We start from the raw sequence: 21682 nt of genomic DNA on the forward strand, positions 1-21682 counted from the left end.
AACTCTAATTAGTAAAATGGAGCAGATGGGGATGGATAGGATAGTGGTTGATGGAGAGATACCAGAGAGTGGTTTATTCAGGAGTTGAGTGCAAAAGACAGCTTGCGACTAGTGGTGTGCTGTAAAGCACTGGTCCAAGAACAGAACACCACTAGTGTTCTGTTCTTGGACCACTACTTTTCAATTTGTTCATTAATGATATAGGAAAGGATCTGAGAGGAAGTGTTCACTTGTTTGCTGATGATGCAAAGTTGGGTAGAGCAATTGTGAGTGCACAGGATGTAAAAAATTTTGCAAGATGATTTGGATAGTTTCGAGGACTAGGCTAAGAAAAATGGATGTCAATTTAATGTGGCAAAGTGTAAGGTTATGCATTTTGGGGTGAATAGCAGCAGTATATCACATTGGTGGAACTGTACTCCAGGAGATTGATGAGGCCAGGGATTTGGGAGTGTTGGTGAATAGGGAGTTGAAGTTTAGCGGGCACATCGCAAAATTGGCTAAATCAGCTCATCAAATCACTTGGCTTCTGAAAAATACTTTAACAAGCAGAGACAAACAAGTTATTGTTCCTCTGTATCAAGCCTTGATAAGATCCTATCTAGACTACTGTGCGCAGATATGGGTGCCAGGGTTTCTTCTTGATGGAGAGGAGGTGGAGAGGATCCAGAGACGAGTGACCAAGATGATAGCAGGTCTGTGGAATTACCCTTATGAGAATAGGTTGAAGATTTGTGGGGTGCAAAAATTGGTTGATAGGTAGAAAAAGGGTGTATGATTGAGACATTCAAATTACTCAAGGGGTTTCTATAAGATTAATCCAGAAGATATTTTTGAGAATAGGACTGGTGGTGGGAGGACTAGAGGCCATACATGGAAGCTGGGCAATGTGGTTAGCAGGGGTGTTAGAGCTAGGTTTTTTACTTGGAGGCCATACAAAGGAACTTAAGAACAGCATGTATATGAAGAAGATAAGGATTGTGAACAAAAAGTGAATGTTACAACTAGAAAACTAAATGCAAAAGAACTTGAACATGCTAAGGAAATTTTGTTCGATGCTGATCCTGATATGGCAAGAAGCTTCGAAGTCCAACGAAATCTTTATAAAGCGATCGCCAGCTATTGCAAACTTCATGGCAAGAAGAAAAAGTCGAGCTCTATTCAAACATCTTTACTTAATTTTTTGTAAAAAAAGTAACTCAATCAAATGTTTAGACATTAAATAAAATTTTAAGCAATTGATTTTTATTAACTTTGATGATTTTATTCTCAAATTTTTCAGTGTAAATTGCACTGTATTTTTTTTTTTCAGATTTATGCTAACTGATGGGTGAATTATAATTATTCTTATTGTTTATTGCATTCGCTTAGCGTGCATTAATTGATGGATTAATTAATCGTATTAAGTAAGGTTTTCCTATATCTACTCTATATATATAAAAAGATGAGAGAAATTTGAAATGTTTTTATGTCACATTTTTTGTCTTACCAGCCCGGAACTTGGAAGGTTGGGTCTCAGGGGGCCTATGGCATATATATATTCTTCTTCTCCCATAGTCCTAAATGAACCATTGGGTCATTCATGGCTGGCTTGTAGGTGATACTCTTTGCTAGCCTCCTCCAGTCGTCTCGGTCTCTTTTCTTGATGTCAGTTGAGAAAGAGAGGAATTTGTCCATTTTTTGATGTTATCAGTCCATTTTAATCGAGGTCGGTCCCTAACCCTTGATCCCAGAACGATTCCTTCTAGGGTTTGCTTTAGAATGCCATTAGCCCTCTCCACATGTCAGAACCATTTCATCAGTCTTCTTCTGATGACTGTCAGAATATTTTCCCTTTTTCTCCCATCTATTGAGTCAATTAGTTTTCGGACATTTTCATTGGTTTCATGAGCAGTATAGGGAATTCTCAAAAGTCTTCTGTAAGTTTTCATTTCAAAAGACAGGAGTCTCCTATAATCTTCCTTCAATAAAGTCCAGGCCTCACAACCATACAAAAGGACAGAATTCACCAAGGTGTCAATTAGTCTTAGTCTGGTTGTGATTGCTATTCTGTTATCTCCCCACAATGGTTTTAACTTCTGTAGGGCCACGGTTGCCTTAGCAATTCGGTAGTTAATGTCGGTTTTTGAACGACCATCTTGACTCAATGTGCTTCCTAGATAAGTGAACTTCTTTACATTCTCAATTTGCTCATTGCCAATTTGTAACTTTAAGAATTCAATGTTTGATTTTGAGGTTATTGTTTTTGTTTTTTGTAGGTTTATGTATAATCCATATTTTTTTTTAATGTTCCAAAAACACAGCTGGTTATCTCTTGAAATTCTTCTTCACTTTCTGCCAGAAGATTGATATCGTCAGCGAAACGTAAGTTATTTATTCTTAGTCCACCAACTACTATTCCAGTGTCATATTCATAAAGAGTTTCATCTATGACATATTCCAGAAAACAATTAAAAAGAAGAGGGGGACAAGATGCATCCCTGTCTTACCCCCCGTTCTGCCCAGAACGGTTCACTGCTGTAATTTTTAATTTCAATTCTCATATCAGATGAGGAATAAAGAGATTTAATAATCCTAATGATTTTGTTGTTAATACCATAATGTTCTAAAATTTTCCATAATGCCTCATGCCATATTGAGTCAAAAGCTTTTTGAAGGTCTAAGAAGTTGTGACAGATTATTTTGTTATATTCTATGTATTTTTTGCCTAGAATGTGTATTGTAAAAAATATGGTCAATTGTACTTCTGGACTTCCGGAAACCTGCTTGTTCATCTGATGGTCTGCTTTTTATTTTCTTTTCTTTTCGATTATTGACAATAGTATTTTTAACAGGATTTTGCTTGGATGACTAATAAGGCTTATTGTTCTATAATTGCTACATTTATTGCTGTTTCCCTTTTTAGGGATAGGTACAAGGACAGAAGTCTGCTAATCAGAAGGCCAAGTCTCTGTATTCCATACGTCCTGGAATAAATTTAGCAAGGTGTCTATGATGATGTCACCTCCTTCGTTCCACTGTGACACCATCACTTCCAGGTGATTTTCCAATTTTTGAGGAGCCAACTCCTGCAATAACTTCTTTTAATATCGGGTAATCTCCTTCCTCCGAACCTCCTGGCAAAATTCCGTCTAAAATATTCGGTAAGTTGAGGGTCCTTTTGAAAAAGCTTGGTTGCATAACATTTCCATCTATCAATTATTTTCTGGTTATCCATGATAGGAGTTCCATCTTCATCTTCTATGCTCCAATTAATTGTGATAAAAGGTGTGGTTAGCTTATTGATAATTTAAAAAGCACTTTTAGAATTATTTTTATTTAAGTCCTCTTCTATATTTTTGGATACTTATGGATATATCCAATATCCATAAGTTTCTAGCATGTTTGATTTCTTTTTTAATAATCAGTAATATTTTTATACTGTTCTCTATTATCACCACTATTAATATGAGATTTCAAATATCTTCTTTCGTCGCATAGGTCCAAAATATTGTTGGTTATCCATGGTTTATTTATTTTCCTTTTGTATCCAAGGATTTCTTCAGCTGTCTCAGTTATCTTTTGTGAGAAGTATTTGGTATTCAATACTATTATGTTTTTTGAAGCTTGTGTCAAAAATTTGTTTTAATTTGTATTTATATAGTGTATTTATTTGGGGATCTTTTAATTTTTCTATATTATATCTTTTACGAGTTGATTTTGTAGGTAATCTTTCCCTCATTTTCATATTCACAGTTGCAATGACCATATTGTGGTCATTGCCAATGTCGGCTCCAGGAAATGATCTGGTTCTTGTGAGGTTGATGGAGTTTTTAAATCTTGTGCTTACAAGGATAAAGTCAATTTGGTTGTGTGTTTTACCATCAGAGGAAGTCCATGTCCATCTTCTGGAAGGTTTATGGGGAAATAGAGTGTTAGTAATGGTAAGTTCATTTTGTGAGGCAAAATTGATCAATTCAAAACCTCTTTCGTTTGTCTCCCCATAGCCATATGGTCTGACAAATGGGAGATAATCCTTGCCGATATCTGTTCCAATTTTGGCATTCCAAAATTATATACATATAATTATATATATACATTCCAGTATATCCTAACTGGATATACTGGAATGTTTTTAGACGATTCCTTGCAGCATGAAGAACTTAAGTGATGTAGGTATTTCCTGTTCACAGGAGCATTGCTATTGAAATATACAGTACTGCTGTCACTATCAGTGATATTAGAACAAAATATCTGGATGCCATCTTTAGTGGAATGCTAAAGTATGTAAAATCCCATTTTTTTATTATTTCACAGAAAAATACAAGAAAGGAAAATATTTTAAAGTAATGAATTAAAGCGTATTTCAACTTAGTTTGAAAAGATATGTTTTTATGATGAAATTTTATACATTACATCCACTAAGATGATATTTTTCTTTGAAACTGGCTGCCTAGATTGGGGTTCTTTACCAAACCGTGAAAGTGTTAATGATTAATCACAACACCATCCAAGTCAAAGGAACTTAGCATAATTAGCACTCTAAGACATCGGAAGAGACCTATACCATCCACCAACTCTGTTATGATAAGAGCTGATAATACTAGAAAAGAATTTTTTAGCAATGGCTATAAACATAGCATTAATCAGTCCTCAGATTACAATTATTATCCAAACCTGAAGATAACTTTAGAATAATTCATGTCCCCTTTCTTTTATGTCAATATCTGCAACATTATGTAAAATGTAGTTGTGTAAGCAAACAAAGTTTGCATGTGAAAGTATTCTTCATGACTATGCTACTTGTATGTAGAGGCTAATGACTTCCCATCAACTGTCTCATGATCCTGTAATGCAATAAATATGCTTCTTTTCAGAGGTCCATAAGGCTATGCATTAAGCTAAGATGACTACCCAGACCAAGGAAGAAACCAAGGTTCAGTTAGTGCAGAAATCACAATTCTCATATACAAGTGGCAAACAAGTGTATCACTTTACTATTAAAATACTCTAGATCAAAGATAGTTGCAGAATTTTTTTTTCTCTCCCCACTTGGTTGCAAAGTAAACTACATTTGACAAGAAATTATATTCTTGGTTAATCCTAAGTGTAAACAAACAATCTGTTCATGAAGTATCTTCATCACTAGGCTATTTGTATATACTTGGATAAAGAATTAAACAAGAATATACTTCCTTGGCAAGTATAATTTACTTTCAGGGATAAGTAAATGGTCCATGGCCTATGGTTATGTGATGAGCAATTATAATCAATTTTGATGATTGGGAATGCCAAATCTGAACCCCAATTAGGTGTCATTATTCTCATAAAAAAGAATTCCATTCTTCACACTAATTCCCCAAAGGTTTTTTTTTTTTTACAATTATATTCTGTATTTTGTTAATAAAGGACTAAACAAAGATATACTTTCTTGGTAAGTATAATTTATTATGTAACACAATGAGTAAGTACAACATAAAAACAACTCTGAGACTACTTTTAAAATTGACCAATGAGTCAGCACAAACTGTCCAACTTGCTGCACTACAGACAAATGGGCTGAACAGTAAAAATGACTATAAACATAAAAATCATGTTAGATATGCTCACTATAATAGATAGAAAATATAGAATGGATATGTAGTGTAAAATTCGATGCAGTAGGAAATTTTTTCTTAACTTTGCATTAGCTTCTACAGAGGTCACAAATAGCGTACAAGAAGGATACTGTAATTTAACGTTGATTGTGGAATTTTGTTATTGGAAATTTTGTATATAAGTTTATATTAACTGTAGTTAACATAATTTTTGTTATTTGAAAACCATACAAGTATGTATTGAAACGGTAGGAATGTTAGGCTGTGTATTTCAAGGGTAATGCCTTAGAAATTTGCCTGTCAATTTTAAGTGGTTCCAAATTCAAAGAAAGAGCTAGAAGCTTTGTATGTAAAATGTAAAGTGCCTTCAATTGTTCAAAGCTTAACCTAATGCATGTCTCAAGGACAGTGCATCAAAAGGCGGCGAACAACTAAGGATCTCCCACATGTAGTGAATAAGATTGTTTTTGTGTGTGTGCTCTGAGGGAAACAAGTAATCAACAACTCTGAAGGTCACATCCCACTTTTTACACAGGAATGTTAAGGGTTCTCAAACCTCAATCCAGGGACTACAAGAGGAAGTATAAGAAAAGAGTCAGATGTATGAAGAGGTCTCTTTTCATTGAAGTATCCAAAACCAGCGGATCCAGTATGCAGCAGGCAGAGGCAGCGATGCAACGGCTGTATGCTGGTATGCAGAGGCAGAAACACAGTTTCCTCTCTTAGTGTCTCGGAATCCAGCATTGCGGGTCTGTTGGACATCTGAAGAGAAGTAGGGAACTGTCTAGGGAAAAGTCGAACCGTAACATGCATCATGTCTGGGAATTCTTCAAGATGCGACAGCGCTAAAGGAAAGAAGCCACATGAATGTTAAAGCCCAAAACGGAAAAGCAGTATTGCACGTGATCCAATCCCCGAAAATCTTCCAAAACGCGACGGAGCTAAATAAAGGAAGCCCACACAAATGCTGAGGCCCAGGATGGAAAAGAAATCAGTAGAACCAGATTTTTTGATAAGAGATGAAAGAGCCAGTTCAGCTATATGTGTCAAGAGAAGATCTGCAAGTACAATCTTGAAGTATATATATATATTCAGCAGGACATGTATAAAGTTAAATTGTGATAATTTGTCCTGGACTAAGAGGCTAAAGAATAGATGACATAAATTAGATATGAGAAACTTGTTGAGTGAAATATGTGCATATTGCTTGAACAGGGGTGCTTAAGGGTCAAAGCTGTATAACTGAGAGGAGACCTCCACATAGCCTTTAAAGGAATGCAGAGAACCGACCAGGGCTTCTGACCTAATGTCCAATCCTCACCTTCTCGTGGTGCACCCTGTTGGGTATCTACTTTGATACTGAACGAACGAGAATAAGCTGGCAATTTGGGATTTAGCCGACCAAATTGTATTTTTATTGGTTAAACCAAAATAAAAAATGATGGTAAAACATGACAAAATTTCATGCCGGCTGGGGCATCACCCGGTTAAACAAGGCCCCCCGTTGTTTTCGCCAGGGAACCAGGGTGAACAGCGAAAAGTGAGCTACAGGAACAAATCTGAAAACACACCCCAACTCAACATTACCAGAGTTAAAGATCGGTACTATCAACATAAGAAGCATGAATGGCAAAGAACTGGAGCTAGCGGAGGTATTAGATAAGTACCAGATCGACATAATAGGGGTGACTGAAACAAAAAACACCAAAACTGGTGAGATCTTTCTGATCAATAAATACAAAATGTTATATTCAGACAATGACAATCAAGGAAAAGAAGGAGTAGCCATAGTATTCAACACAAAATACGATGCTAATCTTCTTGAATGGCAGTCAGTCTCAAGTAGAGCAATGTGGGCAAATATGAGAATGGGGAACTGGACAATGAGACTTATTTGTGCCTATGGTCCCACAGAAGGTTCTACTAAGGTAGAAGTGGAGGAATTTTTTGACGCTTTAGAAAAAGCAACTGACACAATGAAAAAGGAAAAGTTGGTCCTTGTTGGGGATCTAAATAGCAGAGTAGGAAATGATTGCGAGACATACAACAATATTTTGGGAAAATTTGGAGAAAAGAGCAAAGCTAATAATAATCGCAAATACCTGTTGAATTCCGGCTCAGGACATGGACTGGTTATTACTAACACCATGTTCCAACATAAAAATGTGCACAAATTCACATGGAGAGAAGAGGCTAGGAATAAGAAAAGTCTCATTGACTATGTTATTGTTGATAGTGATGTTTTCTCCCTGGTGCAGGACACCAGAGTGTACAGAGGATTTGAAATTAGAGGTGATCACTATTTAGTCTTGAGCTGGATAAAATTGAATTTCATATTGAAAAGAATAACATGTAAGAAAGTTTTAAAGCGAATAAAAGTTGAGCAGCTCTCAGATGTGAACTGCAGACTAAAATACACAAAGATTATTGAAGAAAAAATGAAAGAGTTTGAGAAGAATCAAACCTTGGAGATTCAGTGGCAAACTCCGAAGAAAACATTGTTTGATTCTGCCAGAGAGGCATGTGGTGAGGTTGTCTCTGCAAGGATAGAAAAATCAGAACTCCCTGGTGGACAAAGGAAGTTAAAGAGGCAGTGAAGGAAAAGAAGAAAGCATATCAAAAGTTCCCGCCAAATAAGTCAGCTTGTGCTCTTAGAGAATACAGAGACAAATGCAAGAATGCTAAACACTGTGTAAAACTAGCTAAACAAAAGTCATGGGAGGACTTTGGCAAGAATACAGAAAATAAATATCAAGAAGGTGGCAAAATATTCTGGAGGTTGTTGAAGAAGCTTAGGAATGGAGGAAAGAGTGCTGTAAAAGGAGTTAGAGATGATAAAGGTGACATGAAAAAGGGAGAAAAAGATATCCTTGAAGTATGGAGTAATTACTTTGAAAAACTGCTAAATGAAACAAGCAGTGATGACAGCATAGTGATAAAAAACACTGACCAGGCATGCAGTCAGGAATACATATCCATACTTGAAGTAGAAAAAGCCATCAAAGGCTTGAAATGTGGAAAGGCAGCAGGAGTAGATGATATTCGACCAGAAATGCTGAAGTATGGTGGTATAAAAGTCTTACAGTGGATGCACTGCATAGTTCAGAAAGCCTGGACAGAGGGACGAATTCCCGATGATTGGAGTAGAGCTCTCATAGTACCCATATATAAAAAGGGAAATAAAACTGAATGTGAGAATTACAGAGGTATTTCCCTACTAAGTGTTCCTGGCAAGATCTATGCAAGTATAGTTGAGAAACAGTTGAGAAGAATTGTGGAAGAAAAGCTTGGTGAAGAACAAGCTGGATTCAGGCCAAATAGAGGCTGTCAGGATGAGATCTTCACTTTACGACAAATAGTCGAGAAAGCATGGGAATATAACAAAGATCTGTATTTAAGTTTTGTCGATTTGGAAAAGGCACATGACAAGGTGCCAAGAGAGAAGCTATTCAATACGCTGCAGTTATATGGTGTCAATGGGGCATTATATCAAGCAATACTTAGTCTTTATTTGATTTGTAAGTCAGCAGTTAGAATTGAAGGAAGTACAGGAAGATGGTTTAATGTTAAATCTGGTGTGAGACAAGGATGTACATTATTCCCTCTGTTATTCATTATCTATATGGATCACATTATGAAGGAATGTGGTATTAAACCTGATATCAAAATTGGAGTTGTTAATGTCAGCTCTTTGCTTTATGCGGATGATGTTATACTTCTAAATAAATCCACTACAAGTCTGCAAGATTCTCTGACTAAATTGAATAACTGTTGTAATAGATATGGTATGAAGGTCAGCAATATAAAGACAAAGACAATGAAAATAGGCAGAATCATTGAAAATGTCCACTGTGTTGTGAATGGAGGACCTGTGGAACAAGTAAAACATTTCAGCTACTTAGGCACTATTTTTACTGAAGATGGTAAATTAAATATAGAAATAGACAACAGAATCAGCAAAGCTGGTATTGTGGGAAGTCAATTGAATAAATTCATATGAAATAAGAGAGAAATTAGTCGGAACACTAAATTAGCTGTATACAAGACTGTGTTCAAACCAGTTTTAACTTATGGATCTGAGAGCTGGGTCAGAAGTAAAACACTTGACCAAAGACTAGAGACTGCAGATATGAGAGTCCTGAGAAAGATTAGAGGCACGAACAGATTGCATTAATGGCAATATCATATTAAAAATGAGGATATTAGGAAAGAACTTGACATTGGCAGCATCCAGGAATGCGTTACCAGAGCAATTCTCAGGTGGTATGGTCACTTAAATAGAATGGGAGAGGAAAGATTAGCAAAACAAGTGTTCTCTGCCAGGTTGGCAGCAAAAAGACCCAGAGGAAGACCAAGATATAGGTGGATTGATACGGTACAAAGTGCCTTAGACGATAGAAATATAAGATCTGATAATGTTGGAGTCGTGACAAGTAACAGACTGATTTGGAGGAAAATTGTAGATAGGAAGTTAGTAATGATGTAATTTTTTCATGTAGTACTGTCATATCCTGTACACCCCTTGAGGGTACATAGCAGGAATTTGATGATGCTTGAGCAGATTAGTTCTAGGATGAGATGAGATGAGATGAGAACATAGATTTTTATATGATAGTATTGTTGCCTGTTTATTATGTATGTAAACTGTATGAGATTATAATTATTAGCAGCAGAATGAATGAGATTATAGATTAGTATATGATAGTATTGCTGTATGATGAAAAATGTTGAAAGTTTATTTTTCACTTGGTTGACTATAATAAATTTAGTTTAATCTTTTATCCAAGTGAGAGCAAACAAAGTTTGCACCTGAAAGTATCTTCAGGACTGGGGTAAGGTGGTACAACACTGGGCAACTCGTTGCAAAGGTGGAGCAAGCTAACATCACTGCTATCTCAGTATCTCCCATAATGCAAAACACATCTCCTTGCGGATATGTATAATGTTATGCATTAAGGTAAGTTTCGACCTTTATTGAGGGCTCTTCAATATAGATAGAGATGACCTTGCTAATGTTTCTGCCCGGTATCTCCACTTGGGCCTGGCTCCCACTGAAGAGACCTCAATAAAGGTCGAAACTAGTCTGGGTAGTGGCCCTTACCTTAATGCATAACATTATACATATCTGCAAGGAGATGTGTTTTGCATTATGGGAGATACTGAGATAGATATTGAGTACAACAAGTTGCCTGGTGTTGTACCACCTTACCCCAATCCTAAAGATACTTTCAGGCGCAAACTTTGTTTGCTCTCACTTTGATAAAGGATTAAACTAAATTTATTATAGTATTCCTGTATATTATGTGTATATTGCATGAGACTCTAATTCTTAGCTTTTAATTTTCTGAAGAGCCAATTCATTTAAGAAACTGTATTAATGTATCCTAGTTTAATAAATATATTTGTTATGCTAAAGAATGTGTATTCACTGATCCTTATTCCAATGCACAGTTTCTAAAAAAAAAATGCGAACCTGTGTTCAAAGTTAAATAAGAGTAGCCACGACTGTCAATAAAGCCTGAGAAAGATTTAGAAAGATTCTGCAGGTGATCTTAATTATATATAATGCCTAAAGGGACACCTTCTGTCCAAAAAGAAACCAAACTTTTTGAAAATAGAAGGAACTATTGCTGCCACCTGACCTGTTGTATCTTTTTGTTGTCAAAAGCGGCAACCTTTATTAGTGTTGCGTCAACTGTTTATCACATTTGTCTTGGTGGCACAGTCGAAACATTAAACTTTCCAAGGTTCCCAAGGTATTAGAAATTAGATAACCTGTAGTAACTCAAGTAAAAGTGTAATGCGTAAGAAATAGAGTAAAGGTATATATAGTAAGAAAAACAAGTAAAGTAAATAAAGTGTAAAGAGAAGGCAAATATATAAAATAGAATTAAAGTAAAATAAATAATAGCGTAATATTACCAAGGAGCTAAGAGACATACGTTTACAATGGCACAGCAGACATTACAAAGGAGTTAAGATATAGAATGGGAGCTAAGAGACACTTTTAAAGTAGGGTAAAAGTGGTCTTACAGAAATTGAAAAAAACGTTGCTGCAGATAGACAGGATGGAAACCTATTGCTTATGGCTTAACTCATCTGCCTTAGGCAGATGAAGGAATGATGATAAGTCAAGGATTTCAACTATCCAGTGATGTTCCTCCAATCTATCATTGAACAAACTGAAAGAGTAGGAAACATTACCCAAAACCAGATGCTAGCATGAATAGTGTTGCAAAGAAGCACTAGAGGCAATCAAACTTAACTCATACAAGAATCAGTTTTTCTAAACAAAGTTTGGAGAAATAGCTCTCCAGATAATAAAAGGACTACTTATTCTAGTTTATACTTTCATTTCCATCTTGCAAACCCAGAGGTTTCAAACTCCACTCCACTTTCTTCTCAAATCAATTTCCTACAATAATAAATTTAGTTTAATCCTTTATCCAAGTGTGAGCAAGCCAAGTTTGTGCCTGAAAATATCTTCAGGACTGAGGTAAGGTGGTACATACCTTGGCAACTCATAGCAAAGGTGGACCAAGCTCTCATCTTTCCTTGTCTCAGTATCCCCCACTATCCAGACCGGTTTCGACCTTTATAGAGGTCTCGTCAGTGGGAGGCAGACCCAGAGTGGTAGTACTAAGGCAGAAGCAATGGAAAGGTCATATTTACCTATATGAGTTGCCTACATCTTTCTCTAAATCCAGAGTAATTTAATAATAAGGTGGTACACTGGATGGCAACTCGTATAGGTAAACATGACCTCTCCATTGCTTCTGCTTTAGTACCACCACTCTGGGTCTGCCTCCCACTGACGAGACCTCAATAAAGGTTGAAACCAGTCTGGGTAGTGGCCCTTCCCTTAAAAAACATAGCAGTATACATGTCTGCAAGGAGATGTGCTTTGCATTATGGGAGATACTGAGACAAGGAGTGATGAGAGCTTGGTCCACCTTTGCTACAAGTTGCACCACCTTACCTCAGTCCTGAAGATATTTTCAGGCACAAACTTTGTTTGCTTACACTTGGATAAAGAATTAAACTAAATTTATTATACTCTAACCAAGTGCAAATAAACTTCCAACATCAATTTCCTGCCTTAGCAACTGAATTAAGGAGTGCAATTTAGTGACTTGCCTACTAACACGAATGTTAAAAACAGGACTGGATATAAGCGAAAGAAGCCAACACATGTTGAAGGGCTTCCCTAAAAATTATCCCCTCCCCATTATCAATATATGACTAAATGCTAGCTACTCCAATTAATAATACAAGGTTCAGCAAGTAGTTAACATTAAGCTTACTATTTTGAATTCAGGACTCTTGGTCTCTTTTTTTTGGGGGGGGGAGGGGGGCAGGAATACATTTTCCTCAATTTAAAGTGCTTTAACATCAAAAGCACTGCATATGCATCCACTTTGAACACTCTGAACTAAGCTGTTTGATAAGGTGGTATCTAATGATACAAGTAACAGAAGATGATGCTAATATGAGGATCAAAATATCAGTACAGCAAACTTGCAGGAACCACAGGAAAAGTTTGCTATAGTGAAGAGTGAATTCTTTTAGCATATTGTTCCTATGGGTCTCTGATCATGACTTAATTTGTTACAGCAGTGCAAGTGCAATGGTGGCCCAAGTTTTTTAGGCCCAAGAGCAACATAGGACAATTTTCAGATATGAAAAATGTTCTATTGGTTTTCACCTAGCATTTATTTAGTTTGAAAATGCATAAATAAGTTACCATATCACTTGTAAACGTGTTGAAAGCCGAATAACACACTAGGATATAAAAAAGTACAGTAAAATTAATAAAAGCTTACCTTTAAATATTTTGATTCTTGCAAGTCGATTGAGAGAAGTGCATGGAAGGTTGGCAAAACATGGAGAAAGAGTGAACCACATGGCAAGTATAAGGATCATGGTTTTATTTGAAAGGAACAAAAGAGTAGAATGGCAAAAAGCAGGGGAATACTGTAATCATATTATTAGGCTGTTTAATTACTGCTCACAGAGGGCTCAGATTGGATCTTTCTTTTCCTGTTAACGCTTTAAAATCTGGCTGATGAAGCTGGTAAGAAGCTCATCGAATGTTTGTTGGTGAGGGTAGCACAATGGTTTAACTTTACAAATTTTATTACTGAAAAGAGATCTTCACAGTAATTAGTTGTCTCAAAACTTGAGAAAAGTCAGAAACTGGTTTTCCTGAGGTGAGGATACTTTGCTTCTGATATTTATTTTCAAAAGTCAACAAGAGAAAATCTCTTGTGTATCATTTTTAAACCCACATCCTCCTATCATTATAAAAATTTTGTTTGCATTTGAAACAGCTTCTGTAGCAAAAAGGTATGGTAATAGGCCATCCATTGTTGATGAAGTCAATCAAGAAAGTTATTCAAATTAAATGGATATTGAATCCAACATTATTTCAAAGCCGAATAGAGAAAAGTTTCATGCCGAATATAGAAACTATAAAAGTTAGGGAGGATCCAAGCGTAAGCAAACCATTCATGACATGGGGGAAACTCTTGTAGTTTCTCTATTTGGGCTTTGAAATAATGTTGGATTCAATATCCAATCATCATCACCATCATCATCAAATTCCTGCCATGTACCCTCAAGGGGTGTACAGGATATGACAGTACTACATGAAAAAATTACATCATTACTAACTTCCTATCTACAATTTTCCTCCAAATCAGTCTGTTACTTGTCAAGACTCCAACATTATCAGATCTTATATTTCTATCGTCTAAGGCACTTTATACCGTATCAATCCACCTATATCTTGGTCTTCCTCTGGGTCGTTTTACTGCCAACCTGGCAGAGAACACTTGTTTTGCTAATCTTTCCTCTCTCGTTCTATTTAAGTGACCATACCATCTGAGATTAGCTCTGCTAACGCATTCCTGGATGCTGACAATGTCAAGTTCTTTCCTAATATCCTCATTTTTAATATGATATTGCCATTGATGTCATCTGTTCACGCCTCTAATCTTTCTCAGGACTCTCATATCTGCGGTCTCTAGTCTTTGGTCAAGTGTTTTACTTCTGACCCAGCTCTCAGATCCATAAGTTAAAATGGTTTGAACACAGTCTTGTATACAGCTAATTTAGTGTTCCGACTAATTTCTTTCTTATTCCATATGAATTTATTCAATTGACTTCCCACGATACCAGCTTTGCTGATTCTGTTGTCTATTTCTATATTTAGTTTACCATCTTCAGTAAAAATTGTGCCTAAGTAGCTGAAATGTTTTACTTGTTCCACAGGTTCTCCATTCACAACACAGTTGACATTTTCAATGATTCTGCCTATTTTCATTGTCTTTGTCTTTTTATTGCTGACCTTCATACCATATCTATTACAACAGCTATTCAATTTAGTCAGAGAATCTTGCAGACTTGTAGCAGATTTATTTAGAAGTATAACATCATCCGCATAAAGCAAAGAGCTGACATTAACATCTCCAATTTTGATATTAGGTTTAATACCACATTCCTTCATAATGTGATCCATATAGATAATGAATAACAGAGGGGATAATGTACATCCTTGTCTCACACCAGATTTAACATTAAACCATCTTCCTGTACTTCCTTCAATTCTAACTGCTGACTTACAAATCAAATAAAGACTAAGTATTGCTTGATATAATGCCCCATTGACACCATATAACTGCAGCGTATTGAATAGCTTCTCTCTTGGCACCTTGTCATGTGCCTTTTCCAAATCGACAAAACTTAAATACAGATCTTTGTTATATTCCCATGCTTTCTCGACTATTTGTCGTAAAGTGAAGATCTGATCCTGACAGCCTTTTTCTACTTCAAGTATGGATATGTATTCCTGATTGCATGCCTGGTCAGTGTTTTTTTATCACTGTGCTGTCATCACTGCTTGTTTCATTTAGCAGTTTTTCAAAGTAATTACTCCATACTTCAAGGATATCTTTTTCTCCTGTTTTCATTTCACCTTTATCATCTCTAATTCCTTTTACAGCACTCTTTCCTCCATTCCTAAGCTTCTTCAACAACCTCCAGAATATTTTGCCACCTTCTTGATATTTATTTTCTATATTCTTGCCAAAGTCCTCCCATGACTTTTGTTTAGCTAGTTTTACACACTGTTTAGCTTTCTTACATTTGTCTCTGTATTCTGTAAGAGTAAAAGCTGACTTATTTGCCAGGAACTTTTGATATGCTTTCTTCTTTTCCTTCACTGCCTCTTTAACTTCCTGTGTCCACCAGGGAGTTCTGATTTTTTTTATCCTTGCACACAACCTCACCACATGCCTCTCTGGCAGAATCAATCAATGTTTCCTTCAGTTTGCCACTGAATCTCCAAGGTTTGATTCCTGTTCTCAAACTCTTTCATTTTCTTTTCAATAATATTTCTGTATTTTAATCTACAGTTCACATCTGAGAGCTGCTTAACTTTTATTCGCTTTAAAACTTTCTTACATGTTATTCTTTTCAATATGAAATTCAATTTTATCCTGCTCAAGACTAAATAGTGATCATTTCCAATTTCAAATCCTCTGTACACTGTGGTGTCCTGACCAGGAAGAAAACATCACTATCAACAACAACATAGTCAATGAGACTTTTCTTATTCCTAGCCTCTTCTCTCCATGTGAATTTGTGCACATTTTTATGTTGGAACATGGTGTTAGTAATAACCAGTCCATGTCCTGAGCAGAAATCCAACAGATATTTGCCATTATTATTAGCTTTGCTCTTTTCTCCAAATTTTCCCAAAATATTTTTGTATGTCTCACAATCATTTCCTACTCTACTATTTAGATCCCCAACAAGGACCAACTTTTCCTTTTTCATTGTGTCAGTTGCTTTTTCTAAAGCCTCAAAAAATTCCTCCACTTCTACCTTAGTAGAACCTTCTGTGGGACCATAGGCACAAATAAGTCTCATTGTCCAGTTCCCCATTCTCATATTTGTCCACATTACTCTACTTGAGACTGACTGCCATTCAAGAAGATCAGCCTCATATTTTGTGTTGAATACTATGGCTATTCCTTCTTTTCCTTGATTGTCATTGCCTGAATATAACATTTTGTATTTATTGCTCAGAAAGATCTCACCAGTTTTGGTGTTTTTTGTTTCAGTCACCCCTATTATGTCGATCTGGTACTTATCTAATTCCTCACCTAGCTCCATTTCTTTGCCAGGCTTCTTACGTTGATAGTACTGATCTTTAACTCTGGTGATGTTGAGTTGGGGTTTGTTTTCAGATTTGTTCCAGTTGCTGACTTTTCGCTGTTTGCCCTGGTTCCCTGGCGAAAACAATGGGGGCCTTGTTTAACTGGGCGATGCCCCAGCCGGCATGAAATTTTGTCATGTTGTACCATCATTTTTTATTTTGGTTTAACCAATAAGAATACAATTTGGTCGGCTAAATCCCAAATTGCCAGCCCATCCTCATTCGTTCAGTATCAAAGTAGATACCCAACAGGGTGCACCACGAGAAGGTGAGGATTGGACATTAGGTCAGAAGCCCTGGTCGGTTCTCCGCATTCCTTTAAAGGCTATGTGGAGGTCTCCTCTCAGTTATACAGCTTTGACCCTTAAGCACCAATCAATATCCAATTAATTTGAATAATTTTGCGTTGCAGAAGTGAAGCCTTTTGGATCTTTATTTCAGTAATTCTTGGTGCCTTTTGTGATGTGACAACTTTTGGAAACTCATATGGTAAAGTATAACTTCTGCATCACTTCAACCTGGGTATTTACATCTCTGGGTCTACCTATCCACTGATGAGACCTCAACAAAGGTCGAAACTGGTCTGGGTAGTGACCCCCCCCCCCCCAAAAAAAAATGTATAGCATCATATATGTCTGCAAGGAGATGTGCTTTACATTATGGGAAATACTATGGAAAGTGATCAGAGCTTACTCCACCTTTACCACGAGTTGCCCCTGTCATGAAAGGTTTGCTCACACTTGGATTCGCCGAAACTTTTATAGTTTCTATATTCAGCATGAAACTCTTGTAGCTTATTTGGCTTTGAAATAATTTTGGATTCAATATCCACTTAATTGGAATAATTTTGCATCGCTGAAGTGAAGTCTTTTGGCTCTTTATTTCAGCAATCAGAAAAGGATTTACAAGTTCAAAGCATGACTAACTTCTTTAGTTCATCAAACCTAAGCTGAAAATTGTGTAATCCTAATTTAGCTTTGTACTCTTCCAATTTACTATTTTTAATTTCAATAACACTAAAATTGTTTGCTCTGCTGGCTGGTGTTAATTATATTATCCCACTGGTGACTGTCACACAGAACAAAATGTCATACATATTTTGTATGATGTATTTTACTGTCAATTCAAATTTTCTTTATTTTTTCATTATTTTTAATATTTATTTGTATTATGTGAAAAAAATTGTATTTGGATGTATTGTATTGTATTTGAGGTATGTTATTATATGTTTTTATTGTGATAAATACCATAAAAATCAAAACTGTTCCAAGAGCCACCTTTCTGCAGCTCTTGAGGCAATTTTGCAAACCTCAATGAGGCACAAGTAGCTTGTGAGCCATGATTTCGGTATTATTGCTGTAGTGAGAATTGATTATAATTTATATAACCTAGATACAACCTAGTATAAATGATAGAATCTTAACGGTTGATATATCATTAACGAAGTTTATTGTTAAACTAAAATTTGATTCCATTTCCATACTTTTCACAACCTGAACATAGATTTCCTACTTCATTTAAAATGAAACAAGAAACACCTGGTTCTTGAAACATCTTTAATTTTCACTGTTTTAAATAACATTAACTCACCTTAACTAAATTCTGATTATAAGGAAAGATGACAAAAGAAGAATAGATGTATCAGTTCTTATTTCATTTAACTGCTCTAATAACTCAACATATTTGATTTAGTGCTATTGCTTTTAATCAGCATTAAATTTGCACAACACAGCCTGTAGCAATATGACATGGCAAGTGCAGCTAATATTCCTTGCTTCAACAAATTTCGTAACTGTATTTAAATAAACTTACCTTGTGCTACAACAACAGGATCTTTACCAGCAGTTATAACTACAATTCTTGATCTTTGTTTATTCTTCTTTGGCAGCTTGGATATTTTAAGAGCAATTTCCTTTACATTACTGGTCTAGGGAAAAAAAAAAACACGTTAATGAATATAGTGTCATTCCTACTTTCAAGATGTCAAAAGACTATGTTTATCAAGCTGTTCATTAAACATTTCCACAATCACCACACTCTCAGGTGATGCATTATGCTCATCAACAACAATCCATATCCATGCAAAAAACATGCTCCTCATCTCCTTGTTCACAGCCTCCTTATACTGCCTGTTGGCCTCTTGTTTCCCTCCATTTCTATGAAAAAAATCTCTTCCAAATTATTCTAACAATCCCTTACCAACTAATATGCCACAATCACATTCTCCCTCCTTCTTACAAGGGTCTTCATCAAATGGCATTCTCTCAATCTGATTTGACAACTCACATTACAGAAACTGGAAACCATTTTAGTTTAACTTCTCTAGCCCCTTGCCAATATATCTTTGTTCGCATGTTCCCATATCCTACTTCATTTAAAATGAAACAAGAAACATCTAATTATTGAAACATATTTCATTTTCATTGTTTTAAATAACTTTAACTCACCTTACCTAAATTCTGATTTTAAGTAAAGTTCACAAATGAAGAATAGATGTATCGGTTCTTATTTCATTAACTGCTCTTATAACTCAACATATTTGATTTAGCACTATAGCTTTTAATCAGCATTAAATTTGCACAACTCAGCATTATTTCATGGAGATGACCATGAAATAACTAATCTTTACAGAATCATCCATATGATGTCTGGAATACTGGTAGCAACCATCATTTTCATTTATTCACTATAATCTAACCCTAATCATTCTTTCTTCTACTTGCCACGTATCAAAAGAACTAGGATTTTTCTTGCCCTGACACTGCACTTTTCCTTACCAAATCAATTTTGCATTCTTGATGCAACAGATTATTATCCATATTTAACTTTTGCTGCCTCCACGGTGTCTTCTTCCAGATTGCAAGCTTAATCTCTTTATTCGATTTAACGCCCATCTCATTCAGCCTCTTGATATTTGGAATATATTAAAACAATGCTGCTGTTAAAAAAACTCAATTAGTGTCCAAACAGCAATTATCATGAGATTTATAGGGGGGGGGGTGGAATTATTAGCTATACTCTATCAAAAATGAAATAAATATGAATGCTCTACATTCAGAAATTAGACCAGAAAAGGGAAGAGGATTTAATTTTCAGTAATGTGAATTCTGTGATGCATACTTTTTAAAGCCATATGATCTTATGTATATAGGCAACTGAAATTATTAATCAAACGAGTAAATGAATGAAGGCCACTAAAATTTTGACACCCCCACCCTACTATGGAAGCTCATCAACATCACAAGTTATTTCTAAACCCACATGAGAAGTCGAGATCAATCCAACCTACTAGCTATGGAAAGTACTCCCTGCTTTCTAACTTATATGTTGAGAGTTCAAATTGTACTACAACATGGATGCATTTGTGAATGCATTTAGATGGTTGATTATTTTCACTGATCTAATTTTATGTGAGAATGCTGTTTTGCTTACGTTTTCAAATAGCTTGAAACTTTGATGGATTATGAAATGACATGTGAAGTAACAGTGGCATTATGTGTAGATGTAGGATAAGTAATGTAGATAGACAGTTCATTGCAGAGGGTGCCTCCCTTGATAAGTCCTTGGACTCCTTAGGGATGTCTCATAATAATAATTAGAAATGTGTTAATCATGTGACACTTCATATGACAGCTAAAATACTGTATAGCACATAATTCCATACTATTTAGTAACTTCTGATTGCTTTCATGTTTGTTTGATTTTTCATAAATCAGAATTTTAATTTTTAGATAGGTTAGATTTCATTGAAACTATATTCATGACTCAATATGGGAAAACATCCTTTCAGAGTGGTTGTTTTTCTCTATTTTATCACATGAAAGGTGTCGTATCCAGTCTTCTGGATAGGATAAGATGGATAAAAACTACCACTTTAAAAGGATGCCAATTCAGAAATGACTATAATGGGAATCAGCATGTGCTCTACAGAATCCCTAACTGATTTCCAACTAAATAAATTTGGTTGCAAAAAATTGCTGAAGATTTGGGAACCTTCATAAAAAAATTAAAAAAAAAATAATACTCCTAACTGTGTAACCAGGTGCAGCCATTGTTTGGATGTAGTCAGCTTAAATATATTATGCTCATACTCATTTTGTCCTGTGTTAATGATCACTAACCTTGAGAATACCTCAGTAAATAGTGAAATAATGGTAAAGTTTATTTAGCTATAACATTATTAGGCCAATATTTTGCCTTGGTCATCAAGGCATCTTCATGGGTGCAAAGACATACATGAAGTATAATAAATTTATTTTAATCTCTTATCCAAGTGTGAGCAAACAAAGTTTGCACCTGAAAGTATCTTCAGGACTAGGGTAAGGTGATACAACACCAGGAAAACTCGTTGCAAAGGTGGAGCAAGCTTCCAACACTCCTGCCTCAGTATCTCCTTTAATGCAAAACGCATCTCCTTGCGGATATGTCTAATGTTATGCATTAAGGGAAGGGCCACTACCCAAACTAGTTTCGACCTTTATTGAGGTCAAATTGGAGTTCATGCCTTTCATCACTGGCCTCTTTAGATTTAAAAAAAAGTTGTGCTGAGAGTCAGCTTGACAGTGAGAGAGGAGGAGAAAAAGATAGAGTGGATAGTAGTAGATAGTTAAAAGAGGCCTCAGTCGATCTACTTGGCCTGACTTAAATGTCAGCACCAAGCAGATCTCCGACATTATCTCCCTCCATCCGTTCTTTTCAGCTTTCCCCAGTCAGTCACCTCTTCAGGTGTCTGCTCGAGGAAAGTGGGGAAAAACAAATGAAAGAAGCACCACATGAAAAAGAGGAACTAGTAAATAACATTAAAAATTACATATAACAATTTGTAAGAAACTAGGTAAATTCTGAAATTTAAACCTGAATGACCAGTTTAATACTTAGAAGAGCG

General features: G+C 35.8%; 1 protein-coding gene across 1 annotated transcript in view; it reads right to left on the reverse strand.

The window, feature by feature from the left end:
• The window catches only part of LOC150096285 (adenosine kinase-like), a 286808-nt gene that overhangs the window by 38683 nt on the left and 226443 nt on the right, over window positions 1-21682 (reverse strand). The window contains exon 9 of the mRNA XM_090409587.1: window positions 18610-18724. Within this exon, the coding sequence (XP_090265713.1) occupies window positions 18610-18724 (115 nt within the window). The remainder of the gene's footprint in view (window positions 1-18609; window positions 18725-21682) is intronic.

Source organism: Typopeltis vanoorti, chromosome 19, assembly GCF_054136105.1.
Source record: "Typopeltis vanoorti isolate ZY-2024b chromosome 19, IOZ_Tvanoo_1.0, whole genome shotgun sequence".
In the NCBI taxonomy this organism is placed as follows: Eukaryota; Metazoa; Arthropoda; class Arachnida; order Uropygi; family Thelyphonidae; genus Typopeltis; species Typopeltis vanoorti.